Below are 15908 nucleotides of genomic sequence, written 5' to 3' on the forward strand. Positions count from 1 at the left end.
GGCGTGGGGCGTGGGCCATTGTGCGTGGGGCGTGGGCCTTTGGGCGTGGGGTTGGGCGTGGGCCTTTGGGCGTGGGGGTTGGGCGTGGGGGTTGGGCGTGGGGTTGGGCGTGGGGTTGGGCGTGGGGCGTGGGTCTTTGGCGTGGGGTGTGAGACTTGGGCGTGGGGTGTGGGGGTTGGGGTGGGGCGTGGGGCGTGAGGGTAGGGCGTGGGGCGTGGGAGTAGGGCGTGAAGGTTGGGCGTGGGGCGTGGGTCTTTGGCGTGGGGCGTGGGGTGTGGGCGTGGGGCGTGGGGGTTGGGCGTGGGGCGTGGGGAGTGGGCGTGGGGCGTGGGGGTTGGGCGTGGGGCGTGGGTCTTTGGCGTGGGGCGTGGGGGTTGGGCGTGGGGCGTGGGTCTTTGGGGAGGGGCGTGGGGCTTGGGCGTGGGGCGTGGGGCTTGGGCGTTGGAGCTTTACATATTATTACTTGAATTAATTTAAGGTTTTGTTATACATATTATACATATTACTGGGACTATTGGGTGTGGTATTATGGAATATGGCATCGCATCCAATTTGATCTGTGGAAACCTTTGTTTATCGCTCGTGCTGAACCCCTGTTCAAGCAAGTACGGCACCATTACACACATTGGTTCCAAGAATGTGTCATATTCATCCTTTGGGAACATATTCTGTTCGCAGTCATATACATATATGCACCAATCTTGAAGATGAATCTTGCACAGGACCCAGTGCTTCTGCTTTATGTTCAAGGGTACGTATATCATATCAACAATATTCCAAGGATTACTTCCTTCACCAATTACGTATTCCATGAGATCGTCGAATTCGTAGCCTGCAGGATTCGGGGTGAACACTTCATAGCGATTACTCATCTTCTGAGATAAATTGGAGTCAGCAATTGAGAAATTTCTTGGATATGTCTTGGGGAACTCCTCAACCCTTCGTTTCAGTAGATGACAGATTTCATCTATCTCCTGCGAAAAAAATTATAGATTAAGCAAAATTATTAGGTGTAGAACAAAAGGTGGGGCTTGGGCGTTGGGCGTGGGGGTGGGCGTGGGGGTTGGGCGTGGGGGTAGGGCGTGGGGGTGGGCGTGGGGGTGGGGCTTGGGCGTTGGGCGTGGGGGTTGGGCGTGGGTAGTGGGCGTTGGGCGTGGGGGTTGGGCGTGAGGCGTGGGGGTAGGGCGTGGGGTTGGGCGTGGGGGTTGGGCTTGGGCGTTGGGCGTGGGGGTTGGGCGTGGGGCGTGGGGGTTGGGCGTGGGGCGTGGGGGTTGGGCGTGGGGCGTGGGGGTTGGGCGTGGGTAGTGGGCGTTGGGCGTGGGCGTGGGGAGTGGGTAGTGGGCGTTGGGCGTGGGGGTTAGGCGTGTGGGTTTAGGGTGTGTACCTTTTTCGATTTCCTCTTCTCAGCCTTCCTCTTCTTGGCCAACTTCTCAGCATTCCTCTTCTTGTCCAACTCATCAGCAATCTTCTTCTTTGATAAAATCGCCAGCCTCTCTCGCCTCTCCTTCCTCTCATTCCTCTTTCTTGTAATCTCATCATCATCCTCAGTCTTCTTCCTCTTAGAGTTCATCAACTCATCATTCTTCCTCTTCGTCCTATTCTCATTATCAACATCATCATTCTTCCTTTTCGTTCTATTCTCAACAAGTGTAAGATTATTATTCTTTCTCTTTGTCGTCCTCTTCTGAGTATCAATTGCAGCTGTACCTGCCTCTTCTTTTTCTTCTCCTCCACCATTCTTTTGTTCATTTCTTTGCCCCAATAATGTGATTATAAGTTGTTGATTGTCCTTCATGAGCTTGATTTCACTTTTAATGTCATTGACATCCTTTTTAATCTCATTCACAACATTTGTCAGCACATCAAGTTTGGCAGTTAAGTCTTGAGACACTCGATTTGGTGCACAAGATGTAGACACATTTGGAATAGGAGTTGTCGCAGAAGGGATTGAATGAGAGGAGCTTTCTTGGCTAGTTTCACCACTAACTTCAGGGACCTTGGGACTAATATGTCTACTCTTCTTGGTCGGCGGTTTGGGAGTCCTTTCAAGTTTTTCTTCTTCTTCAAAAACCTCAATCTTTCTCTTCCTCGTATCACATCCAAAGAATTCATCATAAATGTTGTTTGTCATATCTTCAAAGTCGTCCCCAGAGTACATCCGCTTCTCCTCCGCAGACTCATGAATTCTTCTTCGAACAGTGCACTCCTGGATGGCTGTAGATACCTCAGGTCCGGTATAACTCCTAAAAGATTTATAGAGCACTATCCTTGGGCTTGTAAGATCATCTTCCGGTGTCTTTTCAGCAAAATTGGGGACGAATGTATCGATAAGCTCATAGGTCCACACTTGGAATGCTAGTGCGAACCCATGTATAGTATAAGCGACATCACATACGCCTTTCTTGTTCCAGTTTTTCTTCTTCGAGAGATATAATCCACGGAGGTATTTGATATCTTTGTCAATACCCTGCAGGGTAGCTCTGAAGGACACCTTTCCCCATGGAAATTGGAGGAACATCTCCATGTCTTCCACCATGTGAAAGATTTTTAAACTTATCTTCCTCCTGTTATCAGATGCGAACAGATACTGGTAAATGAGAAATATGAGCCCCATCTTCCATGAATCCTCCTTATCAGAGCATCCGACGAAAAGGTCTTCAAGCTCTTTCAGTTTAACATCCTTTTTACCCTTAAAATATTTGAGGACAAGGGGTGGACATTCTTCAACCTCCTCCACCAACGGAAATCTGCCAAAGTTGAGGCCTGTCACCAATGCATAATCCTTCATGCCCCAGCAGACCTCCTTACCTTTGACCATGAACCTTATCTCCTTCGAATTTGAACTGACTTTTCTGATAAGCATCTGATGGAGTATGGTTCCTGAAAATAATAATGTCGGGGCTTGGAATATAGACTTGAATTGGGTCTGCAAAGCCCTATCCAAAAGATCATGGTGAGTAAACCTCTCCTTTATCTTTGCCAAGCTAGGACCGGTGGATTTCCATGAAACACGGCCATTAAAATCATTGAGAATGGTTTCCTTTGGTGCCATCTGCAAAAACAGTCATTAAAATCATAAACACAATGTTTGGTTGATCAAAAAAAATAAAATCATATTAATAATTGAAGCCCAACGCCCCACGCCTAACCCCTAAACCCTAAACCCTAACCCCACGCCTCACGCCCACTACCCACGCCCAACGCCTAATCCCTACGCCCAACGCCCAACCCCCACGCCCAACGCCCAACCCCCACGCCCTACGCCCACGCCCACGCCCACGCCCACGCCCCACGCCCCACGCCTAATCCCTACGCCCCACGCCCAACCCCCACGCCCAACGCCCAACCCCCACGCCCAACGCCCAACCCCCACGCCCACGCCCACGCCCAAGCCCAAGCCCCACGCCCCACGCCCAACCCCCACGCCCAACGCCCAACTCCCACGCCCAACGCCCAACGTCCACGCCCACGCCCAACCCCCACGCCCAAGCCCCAACCCCCACGCCCAACCCCCACGCCCAAGCCCAACGCCCAACGCCCAAGCCCCACGCCCAACGCCCAAGCCCCCACGCCCAACGCACCACGCCCAAGCCCCACGCCCAAGCCCCCACGCCTAACCCCCACGCCCAAGCCCCCACGCCCACTCCCCACGCCCAACGCCCAAGCCCCCACGCCCACTTCCCACGCACCACGCCTAAGCCCTACACCCCACGCCCAAGACCCACGCCCAAACCCATTCCCCACGCCCAACTTCCACGCCTAACGCCCAACCCCCACGCCTAATCCCTACGCCCCACGCCCAACCCCCACGCCAAGCCCTAAACCTAAACTAAAACCCTAAAACCCTAATGTTCACCACCCTAAAACCCTATACCAGCTAAGCAAAACATTCACAAACATTCATATTCATAATAAGCAAAACATTTCAAAGCAAATATTCACAAACATTCTCAGCATTCTCAGCAAAGCAAATATTCACAAACATTCTAAGCATTTTCATCAATCTCAAGTATATCTAACTATTCAACAATCTAAGCACAATCTATATCAAACCAAACGAATATCTAACTATTCAACAATCTAAGCACAATCCAAGAACAAACCGAATATCTGAATACCTAAACTATAAACCTAACTATTACAAACCGAACGAAGCTCCTTAGGGCACGAAAATATGACAAACAACAAACAATATACCTAAACTATAAACCTAAACTAACCTCAAATCGTCCGTTGGCTAGAAGTTCGGCTTGGCGATCGACGAATGGTTGGGCTTCTTGGCGGCGGAGCTTGGCGTCGGCGGAGAAACGGAAACGGAAGAAGGCTGGGGAGCTTGACGGAGAAGAAGAAGATGAAGAGGAAAGCTGGGGAGAAGGGGGGGATTCTGGGGAGTGCAACGGTCGGGGGGGAAGGAAAGAGTTGGGAGAAAGAGGAAAGCGGGGGAAAAGAAGAAAAGAAAAGAAAAGAAAAGAAAAGAAAAGAAAAGAAAAGAAAGAAAAAGAAAGGAAAAAAGAAAAAAAAATATTGAAAAGGTTATTCAGGGGTATAATTGGAAAAAATTATAAAAAAAGGTTAAAAAACAAAAACAAATTTAGTAAAGTTAAAAAACAAAATAGTTAACTTTTTAGGGTCATATTATCAAATTTCCCTTAAAAAACAAGACATATCCTCTATGAAATATATCTATATATATATATATATATATATATATATTTTGTAAGCATTATTCTTTCTTATTCGTAATATTATATTTGACACACATTTTGTATCTCAAAAAATCTTTAGTAACTTCAAAAAATAAATTCTTCTAAACTTTTATGTATTATTATCTACAAATTTCTTTTATATAAATATTAAATTAAACTTATAAAAAAATTAATATAATATTTTTATGTGATAATATTTTACAGATATATTATTTTTATATTATATCTTAAATATTTTAATTTTTTTTATGTCTACTGAAATCTAATTTCTAAATTTTTGAATAATTTTTAATACTAAAGAACCTATATTATATCTAGTTTTTGTTATTATGTGTATGATTTCTTATAAGTTTTTTTTATATTAATATTAAGTTTCCTAACTCTATTTTTTTTCCTCCCTTCTTATAATTAACTACATAAGAATTACAACAAGTTTGCAATTTATTTTAAGTATAATAAATATTATAATATTCATATATTTGATTTTGTACCTTTTAAAGAAGATATTTAGGTGTTGTCAATTATTGATATTGAGTCATATCAAGGAGTTCACGACTTTTCTACATCATATTAAAAAAAATTTATTATTATTGAAATTATTAAATAATTTTTTTTTAAAATAATAATTTCTTTCAAAATTTAAAAAATTAATAGTTAATTTTTTATAATATAAATAAAAAAATAAGATAAAATATTTTCCCTCTTTAGAGTAATAAAGAAAACACGAGCCAACTTGTATTTGTTTTTTCGGATGAATAACTGCCGTTAGATTATAATAACATCTGACGGCTGCAGATGACCGAAAACACCTCCCGCCATAATTCTCCCGCCAAAATCGAAGTAGGGATTTAGAAGCAAAGGGGGGAAGAAAGGGCTTTCTTCCTATCCCACTATCTGCCGCTTACGAGCAAACGCAATCGCAAACGCAAAGAGAGAGATTGAGTCGTGCTGAGAAAGATGTCTGGATGGGACGAAGGTGCGATCTACTACAGCGACCAAGCGCAGTTCCCTCGCGGTGGAAATGGCGCCGCCGGCGATCCTGAGCAGAATGCAAGTCGCCATACTACTCTTAAGAAGTTCAAAGAGTTTATTCGAAGTTATGCTCGTAAAGATCAGCCAAATGTCTTCATCTACAGAGAAAATCTCGTGCAAAACCCTAAGTATCTCTTAGTTGACCTTGCCGATCTTCGTGAGTATGACAATCTCGATGAAAAACTACGCACTGCACCCGCTGATTACCTCCCTCTGGTATTATCTATATTCTCTAACGATTTCAGTTTCAATTTGCATTTGATGTTTATAATTCCATACGAATAATACTGAATGATAAATACATGTGTTCCGACAGTTTGAAACTGCGGCATCTGAAGTTCTTGCTAGCTTGAAATCCAGAGTTATGGGTGATACTGGAGAAATGGAGGAACCGTTAACTGGGGAAGTGCAAATCTTGTTGACATCCGCTGAAGATTCAGTTTCAATACGCTCTCTTGGGGTATATTAGTTAAGATTCCTTCCAGTTTTTTCAATTCAAGGATTATACTGAGATTGTTTTATTTTCCATTTTTTTTTGCATTGTTGTGGCTGATGGTTAGTCGGATAACATATCGAAGCTGGTTAAGATATCAGGGATTACAATTGCTGCATCAAAGACTAAAGCAAAGGCAACTTATGTGTCTTTATTGTGTAAGAATTGTAAGAATGTGAAGATTGTTCCTTGTCGACCAGGCTTTGGAGGAGCAGTAATGCCAAGATCATGTGATCACATGCCCCAGGTCCTTACCCAATGCTTTTCAGTTTTCACAAACTATTGATCTGGATTAAATTATAATGATTCAACATAATGATGTGTATACAAAAAATTACAGCCTGGTGAAGAACCGTGTCCACTTGATCCATGGATAGTTGTTCCAGATAGAAGTAAGTATGTTGATCAGCAGACCCTAAAGTTACAGGAAAATCCTGAGGTTAGAATGTGTTTCATATCGCAATCTTTTATATAGTTCTATCTCATTTGTGATCATGCGAGTGAATAGTTGTTGTTTTTTGTACACTGAAGGATGTCCCTACTGGTGAGCTTCCAAGAAACATGCTTCTTTCTGTTGATCGACATCTTGTGCAAACAATTGTTCCTGGTACAAGATTGACTATAATGGGGATTAATAGCATCTTTCAAGCTAACAATACTTCGTAAGTTTCCATGGAAGTACACACAATTTGTTCTATGTTTGTTTCTTCTTTCTTAGATCTTTCTCCAACTTGTGCTTTGGTACAGACATAGAGGAGCAGTTGCAATTAGACAGCAATATATAAGGGTTGTTGGAATTGAAGATACCAATGAGGCTAATTCTCGATCTCCTTCAAACTTCACATCAGAAGAGGTATTGGAATTTATATGATCATTTGTTTGAATATTATTTACTGTGATTTTTCATCTCAAATTGTATTCACATTCTTGTCAGATTGAAGACTTCAAAAAATTTGCATCAGATGGAGATGCATATAAGAACATATGTTCCAAGATTGCTCCATCAATTTTTGGCCATGATGATGTTAAGAAGGCTGTGGCTTGTCTTTTATTTGGAGGATCAAGGAAGGTATGTCATGAACTATTTAATGTTTGTGAAGTCCTAAATGCAGTATGTTGAATAGAGCATCAAATCTGTTTTCTCCTTTCAGACACTTCCGGATGGTGTGAAGTTAAGAGGAGATATAAATGTCCTGCTCCTTGGAGATCCTTCAACTGCTAAATCTCAGGTTTATTAAATTTCTAACTTTGTCAAGAAACAGTACATTCTAGTGCTGCTATGGTCAATTAAGTCTCAATGTTCTGAATTGTTTATCATTTCGTGGTCTAGTTTCTGAAATTTGTTGAGAAGACAGCTCCAGTGGCTGTATACACTTCTGGGAAAGGTTCATCTGCTGCTGGACTTACTGCTTCTGTAATCCGGGATAACAGTACTGTAAGTTTATGAAATATTTTGGTTTTCCCTGACTTTTATTGGGGATATATTATGTCCCTAATTATGTCATTTTAGCATTGAACTAAAACTATTTTCTGTTTTCATGTAGCGTGAATTTTACTTGGAAGGAGGAGCTATGGTTTTAGCAGATGGAGGAGTTGTCTGTATAGATGAATTTGACAAAATGAGACCAGAGGACAGGTAAGTAGCTGATAATGAATTTCCATTTTTTTTGGCATATCATATTATTCTAATGTTTGCAACCATTTTGCATATGTTGATAGAGTTGCTATTCACGAAGCTATGGAACAGCAAACCATCTCCATTGCTAAGGCAGGAATAACGACTGTTCTCAATTCCAGAACCTCAGTGCTTGCAGCAGCTAATCCTCCATCTGGGCGCTATGATGATCTAAAGGTTTAATAATATTGATTTTTTTTCTTTTTCATTATCTGTTCTTTTTTGTCCTTGCTTAATGAACTTGAACATGTTTATTTTCAGACTGCCCAAGAGAATATTGACTTGCAGACAACAATTCTTTCTCGATTTGATCAAATCTTCATTGTAAAAGATATCAGAAATATCAATCAGGACAAGGTACTGCTGGTTATTTTATTAACTTAAGGCTTGCTGCCACAAGTCCTTGCTGCTTGATTGTGATGACGTACTTTTTTATTGTAGAATATCGCTAACCATGTCATCAGAATCCATGCTTCTGCTGGTGCAAATATTGGTGATCGTAAACCTACCAAAGAAGACAACTGGTTGAAGAGGTATATATTGGCCCCAATTGAAAACATTCTTCTTTGTTGATAGCCTATAATAATGGATGTGAATCCAGATAAGATCACATTTGAAAACAAAAATTATTTGCTATTTCTCATTTGGATCCTTATTCAGATCCAGAAGCACAAAGTTTTTCCAAATAAGGGGTGGTGATGATTTGACAATTGACTAGTGTGATTTTGTTAAAATAAAAGTTGAATCATTGCAGGTACATACAATACTGTAGGGCAGAATGCCATCCTCGCTTATCTGATTCTGCAGCCACATTGTTGCAGGAAAGTTATGTTAAAATTAGACAGGTAAATATTATTGCTTCCAGTTGATCTTTTCCTTTGACAAGTAAAGATTGATATAAGCCAAATAGGATTTCAGCTATGTAATCATAATTCTTTGGGCTAAAGTAGATGATTTGAAGGAACAAAATATTGTTTGGGGTAAAGATCTGTATTTGAAAATGAAATGCTTCTCCTTGATAGGATATGAAGCGACAGGCAAATGAAACAGGAGAAGCTGCTGCAATACCAATAACTGTAAGGCAACTAGAAGCTATTGTAAGGCTGAGTGAATCGATTGCAAAAATGTCACTGTAAGAGTGCTTTCCTTGAATACCATTTTTTTTGTTTTTTTAAGTGCAAAAACTAATAACCATTATGATATTTCAGATCCTATGTTGCAAATGACAATCATGTGATGGAATCAATCCGACTGTTCAATAATTCTACAATGGATGCAGCAAGATCAGGAATATATCAGAACATAAATTTGACTCCTGAAATGTCAAGTGAGATAAAGGTTGGTTTTGTTTTGTTTTGTATATATATAGTTGGTTGAACAAATGTTTTTGACAAGTATTTATTTCCTGGACAGCAAGCGGAAACTCAAATTAGGAGAAGAATGGGAATAGGAAGCCACCTATCTACAAGACGGTTAATTGATGATCTGAGCAGAATGGGCTTGAACGAATCTATCGTAAGAGTTTTAAATGAAAGTTAATACTCTTTATTTTTTTTTTTGTATGGTAAATTAATATAGTATACAAAAATGGGCACAGGTAAGAAGAGCTCTAATGATAATGCATTCAAGGGAAGAGATCGAGTTCAAGAGAGAAAGGCGCGTCGTCATGCGCAAAGCCTGATGTTCTTTTGTAAGTCATTATTCGGTGAATCTGATTGTGTCGTGTCCTCGCAATTTAAAACAATTCCATGTATTATTATTATTAAGGGTTGCCAAAGAAGTTATTTAAAACAAATGTAGTTGTGAAAGTTAAAGAATCCATCCAAGCTTTAGCTGCTTAATATTTTATGTTAACAAAAGACTCTTTTGGTATATATCTATCTATCTAGGCAGCCATTACCAATGTTTTTATAATTCTTTTAATAGTCAGGTATTAAAAGGCCTTGTTTTGATATTATTTGAAACACCCAAATTGTTGGAGAAGTTAAGCTTACATTAGCACATGGATGTTAAAACAATAATATAACAATTATTGATGTCAAGCGGATTGTAAGGGATTCTGTCTCCAACTTCCCATTTCAAATACTGATTGACCAATAAAATATTAAATAAATATATATACTTTTCAGAATATTAGGCCTTATTTAGGGGTTTAAGGTTATTTTATTTATATTAAATTATTTGTAGGTCATAATCAATAATAGGATAAATAGTATCAAAGACAAATTTACCCTTTTTATATCTTTCTATTATAATAATAATAATAAATGTTGAATAGAATAAAGGGACTACTTATTATTGATTAGGTAATAGATTGTATATTTTTAATATTTATAAACTCATTTTTATCAAATTCTTGAGATTTTGCAAGTTAATTCGTTAACAAATTTTAACCTTTATATTTAAAAAAAGATGAAATTTTGAATTATATTTATCATATAAATAATAATTTTTTTTAAATTAATTTTAAATATTATTTTTTTTATAGACATTAAGAATTTTAAATTATTTTTTTAATATGAATATGTTGATTATGATAATTAATATAACTTTATATATTAAGAAACTTTTATATAATATATAAGATTATTTTATATTTACGAATAGTTATATACTAATTTAATATAATACAAAACAAATAACCCTACAAATGTTTGTATTAAGGATGAACTATTTAGAAAGTAGTAGCTTTGCCATATATTATTCCAGAATATTTGAAACATTTATTTGGTTTATAAATGTATTATTGTGTTTGATTAAGTTCTCTTATAATGTATTTTATCTCTTATTTGGGTAATCTTATTTGGGTAATCGATTAAACGGTTTCGATTAAGTTCGGTTTTATCTCTTATTTTATAAATCGGTTAACCGGCCAATATTGGTATCGGTTTTACCAATTTTGGTTTTACTGGTTCCGGTTGGTACCGATCGGTTAACTGATTTAACTGTTAACCGATAATTCAATTTTTTAAATTAATTGTTGAACTTATTAAAATTGTACTTTTATGGTATTATTTATTTTTATATATGTTAATATATTATATTATAATAATATTTTATAGATATATTTAAAATATGTTATAATATATTATAGTATTATAACAATATAATATATTTAAAAAAAATTATTTTTATACTAATAGTCATATAAATTAAATCTTAAAAAAAATAATTCTATACAAATTATAATTTAAAATTTAAAAACAACAATATATATTATTAAATATTATTTATAATATATCTAATATTTACAAAAATAACTAATATAAATATATGATTAAATTATTACCGATTTATCAGTTAACCGTAAAAAAATTAGTCCAATCAACAACCGAACTGGTTAACCAGTAAAAAATTGGTTAACCAGAATCGTTGGAACTGGTTAACCAATAAACCGATAAAATAAAACTGGTACGATTGAGTTATCGGTTTTTCAATTTTTTTTTTTATAAAACACTAACTCACTAAATGTGCATGACAGCTTGACAACAATATGTAGTAAATTAGACTATAAAGTTGACATTATCTTTTTGACAATTCAAGATATTTTATCAAAGGTAAAATTTATGTAAGAGCTCCATTCACATTTTATTTTTTTTTATCTAAATTGAAAGTATGAAATTTTATTTCTTTTAACTTACTTAATTTATTAATTAAAATAACAAATTAATTTTATTTTAACTTTATAAATTTAAATTTTAAATATTAAAAGTATTATAATAATTTAATCACTCTACATTTTTATTAATAATTAATTTTAAAAAACTATAAATGACACGATTAAAAAATTACTTTAAAATTTTTGCTATACAACTGTGGAGATTCTCGTGCGATACAAACTGGTAAAAATATAAACAAAAACAAATTTAATTAAAAAATTATAATAATTTTTATTTTTTTTAATAAATTATGAACAATATATTAAAATAAAAAATAGAACACTCTCATTCCACATTTTATTCACTTCGGTAAAATAACTCATATTTTCACAAATTTCATCACATATTGTTTTCCAATAAACCTCTCATCTCGTGACCTTACATTTTCATTTTGGTCAAATTAAAAATCTAAATATTACAAATCTCTTTTTTACCCTCACTTTAGTCCATCAATGTTCAATCGATCTCTCATATCGTGACCTTAAAACACTCAAATTGACCAACAATCTCATTTCACATTTATCTACCAATTCAAATCAGATTTCTCATCTTGTAACATTAACTTTCACTTTGGTCAAACAACTAATATTCTCGCATATTTTAACCACCAATATTAATTTCTTTCACAATCGACCTCCATCTCTTACCTTACTTTCACTTCGACTAATCAATAATCATCTCATTCCATATTTATCCACCAATCACAATTGACATTTATTCTCTCGAAAACCTTACTTTCACCTCATCAAACAACTCATTTTCTTACATATTTTATAATATGCAACTCGACATTCTTATCCTCACTTCGGCTAACCATACATCTCATTCCACATTTATCCATCAATTCACAATTGGCCTCTCATCTCGAGATCTTTCTCTCACTTCGTCAAACAACTCATCTCCTAACATATTTTACAATATACAACCCGACCTCTTTATCCTCAATTCGGCTAACCATCCATCTCATTCCACATTTATCCACCCAATAATCAACTCTCATATGTGACCTTACACTTTCATTTCGGTCAAATCAATCATCTTCAAAATTACCAATCTCTTTTACTCTTCACTTTGGTCATTAATCCTCAACTGATCTTTTATCTCGTAACCAATCTTCTCACATATTTTACAATATAAACTTTGACTTTTTTATCCTCACTTCGGATAACTAACCATCTCATTCCACATTTATTCACACCCTAATCAACCTTTCATATTGTGTGACCTTACACAACTTCATTTCGGTCAAATCAACCATCTTCAACGTTACCAATCTCTTTTACCCTCACTTTGACCCATCACCCTAATCAACCTTTCATATTGTGTGACCTTAAACAATTTCATTTCGGTCAAATCAACCATCTTCAACGTTACCAATCTCTTTTACCCTCACTTTGACCCATCAATTCCCCAATCGACCTCTCATAGCGTGACCTTACTTACATTGATTAACCAAAACCATGTCATTCCACATTTGTATCTCACTAATCTCAATCAACCTCTCATCTAGAGACTTTACTTTCATTTCGACTAACAAACCCATATCATTTCACATTTATCTACCCTAATCGGACATCTCATACTGTGACCTTAAACTTTCACTTTGGTACATTACCAATCTCCTTAATCGGACATCTCATACCGTGACCTTAAACTTTCATTTTGGTACATTACCAATCTTTTTTACCCATCTCATTTCACATTTATTCACCTTAATCGGACATTTCATACCGTGACCTTAAAACTTTCACTTTTGGTACATTACCAATCTCTTTTACTTTCACTTTGACCCACCAATCCTAAATCAACCTCTCATTCCATATTTTTATCTACCTCAATTTACCTCTAATTTTGTGACTTTACACTTTCACTTCGGTCAAATCAACAAATAATAAATCATCTTCTTTCATATCGTGAATGTCATTTACTCAACCACCAATTTTATCGCATATTTTTATCATCCATCCCAATCGACTTTTTGTGAATGTCATTTACCCACCCATCAATTTTACCGTAAATTTTAACCAATATTATTGTCATCTAACCATCTCCTCACTTCGATAAACCAACGTTACGGGATTTGAATCATAATTTTTATTATGTAGCATTAAGACTTCAACCACTAGACTACTTAAAATTGTTGATTTATATTTATAATTTTGTATATGCATATATATAATTTATATGACAAATAATTAAAAAAATATTTATTAATATAATATTTGTATTTTTTAAATATTTAATAAATATTTATTGTTTTATTATAATTTAAAATTTTATTATAATTTAAAAAAATTTTCACTAAGGTTTATTATATATATATATGAATAAATTATTATTATACTATTAATGTTGATTTTTTATTATTGTTTTAAATAAATTTATTATTAAAATAAAAAATAAAAAAAATGTTAATTTCTTTCCTAATTAACTAAACTATATTTTTTAAACGCTTAAAAACCGGACAACAGATTAAGCATGTAGCCCGCAAACACACTTAATCATTTAACCAAGCTGAGAACTTGACGCCTGACGGGCTTGACCCAGAATCTTAGGGTGAATATTCACTTCTTGTTGCCGCTAGGCTAGAAGAGGGGATTAACTCTCTTTTCACTCATGTATATATATATATATATATATATAATCCTCAGAAAACAACCATTAATCTCAATCACAGTTTCACACGCCTCAATCCTCATATCGTTCAGCAAACTAAACACCAATCTCAATCGACCTCTAATCTCGTGACTTCACGATCCTTTGTAACCGACCTCTTATCTCTCGATAAACTACATCTCAATCATACTTTAACCTATCTTTTATCCCTAAGAAAACAAACCACCGATCTCAATTAACATTTAGTACCGTGAACTTACACTTTGATCAATCAATTATTTGATTCATATTTTTTAACCATTTTCAATTGTTATCGGCCTATTATCTTTTGACAAATCACATCTCAATCACACTTGGTTAAAAGATTGTACTTAGTTGCAAATTCAAAATATATATATAGTATTTTTAATTTAATTTTTAACCGTTTTAAATTATGGACGAGTCAACCCACAATTCGACTCAAGTATCTATTACTTTTATATATATATATATATATATATATATATATATATATATATATATATATAAATTAACCACAACCCTCGATCCTCGATTCGATAATTTAAATACTTTAAAATTAAGCATTATTACCTATATACATTTCTCTATTATATAAAATTTTCTTCCAATTACTTTTTATTTTATTTATAAACATCATGTGAAAAATATTAAGAGATTCTAAATTTATATATATTTGAATGGGTAAATTATTGTATTGCATGTATAAAAGAAATGAAGCTAACATGTGAACCCAACGGGACCCACAGTCGTTCATCGTACCATACGTGACACGTGGCAGAAAATAGGGGAATCTGAAACATTGAGGGTGGGTCCCATTAAAGACAGGTTGTTTTCCAATAGCAAATCGAAACGTAACCGTTTACGGAGTGTGTTGACAGAAGCATTAGGACTTGTTTGGTTCTTTTTTATTTTATATATAATATTATCCTTAAACAGATAGTTGAGAATAAAAAATAAAATAAAATAAAAAACAATTATTAAATTCAATTTTGGAAATATTATAATTTAAAAAGCCCAATTATTAAATACCATTAAAAGACCAAAATTATTGTCACATTTCTATATAAGATTTGCTATCTTTTGAAGCTTGTGTTTCCCTTTTCAACCATTAGTTTTTCTTTCTTTTTTTAGTTAAATATTCTTTATCAATAGAATAAATATTGTGCTCAACCCGTTTTTTTCTTTTTTTTTTTTATGTAAAATACATATTTCATTCAACTCTTTGAAAAAACTCAATTATCTCATAAGAAATTATTAAAATCTAAAAAAAAAAAGTTTAAAAAGCATTCTTAGAGTTTCCCAATTTCAACTTAAATCTTTTTCAATTAAAATTGATTCTACAAACTTTTAAACAAGACATAATAACTCAAACATATATATATAGTGAGTTAATATTATTTATACTACCGTATTAATTATAATTTATCATCATATATAATTTAATTCTCAATAAAAGTTATTCTATACATTATACACCAATATATTGCAATCTATCAAAATAAATTATTTTTTAATTGAAAAATATCATAATTTAAAGTAAGTTGACCTTCAAATATGGAACATGAGTTAATTAGTACTAAAAAAAATTACCATCCTTAAAAATTTACCATTTTTTTTAATTGGAGTTAAAAGGCTTGTTTGATTCATTTTAAAAAAATATATATATTTTTCTACAATCAAATTCACCTAAAAGCATTTCTATCAAA

The 15908-nt window shown here is 35.1% G+C and overlaps 2 protein-coding genes across 2 annotated transcripts; one reads left to right on the plus strand and one right to left on the minus strand.

The window, feature by feature from the left end:
- Positions 1-473: 473 nt before the first annotated feature.
- LOC124916037 lies at positions 474-4326 on the minus strand. Its single transcript, XM_047456772.1, has 3 exons — positions 4221-4326; positions 1385-3052; positions 474-974 (listed from the first exon to the last, which is right to left on the minus strand). The coding sequence occupies exons 2-3, from the start codon at positions 3050-3052 to the stop codon at positions 474-476; spliced, it is 2169 nt and encodes a 722-aa protein (XP_047312728.1). The 5' UTR covers positions 4221-4326.
- Positions 4327-5601: 1275 nt separating this feature from the next.
- Positions 5602-9732, plus strand: LOC124914385 (DNA replication licensing factor MCM5). Its single transcript, XM_047454923.1, has 18 exons — positions 5602-5954; positions 6055-6198; positions 6299-6478; positions 6572-6670; positions 6763-6893; positions 6979-7084; positions 7166-7300; positions 7383-7460; positions 7562-7666; positions 7776-7867; positions 7951-8083; positions 8168-8263; positions 8348-8439; positions 8661-8751; positions 8929-9038; positions 9115-9244; positions 9320-9421; positions 9504-9732. Exons 1-18 carry the CDS (start codon positions 5664-5666, stop codon positions 9585-9587), a joined length of 2199 nt encoding a protein of 732 aa, XP_047310879.1. The 5' UTR covers positions 5602-5663; the 3' UTR covers positions 9588-9732.
- The last annotated feature ends 6176 nt before the right edge of the window (positions 9733-15908 follow it).

Source organism: Impatiens glandulifera, chromosome 9 (genome assembly GCF_907164915.1).
Source record: "Impatiens glandulifera chromosome 9, dImpGla2.1, whole genome shotgun sequence".
NCBI lineage: Eukaryota > Viridiplantae > Streptophyta > Magnoliopsida > Ericales > Balsaminaceae > Impatiens > Impatiens glandulifera.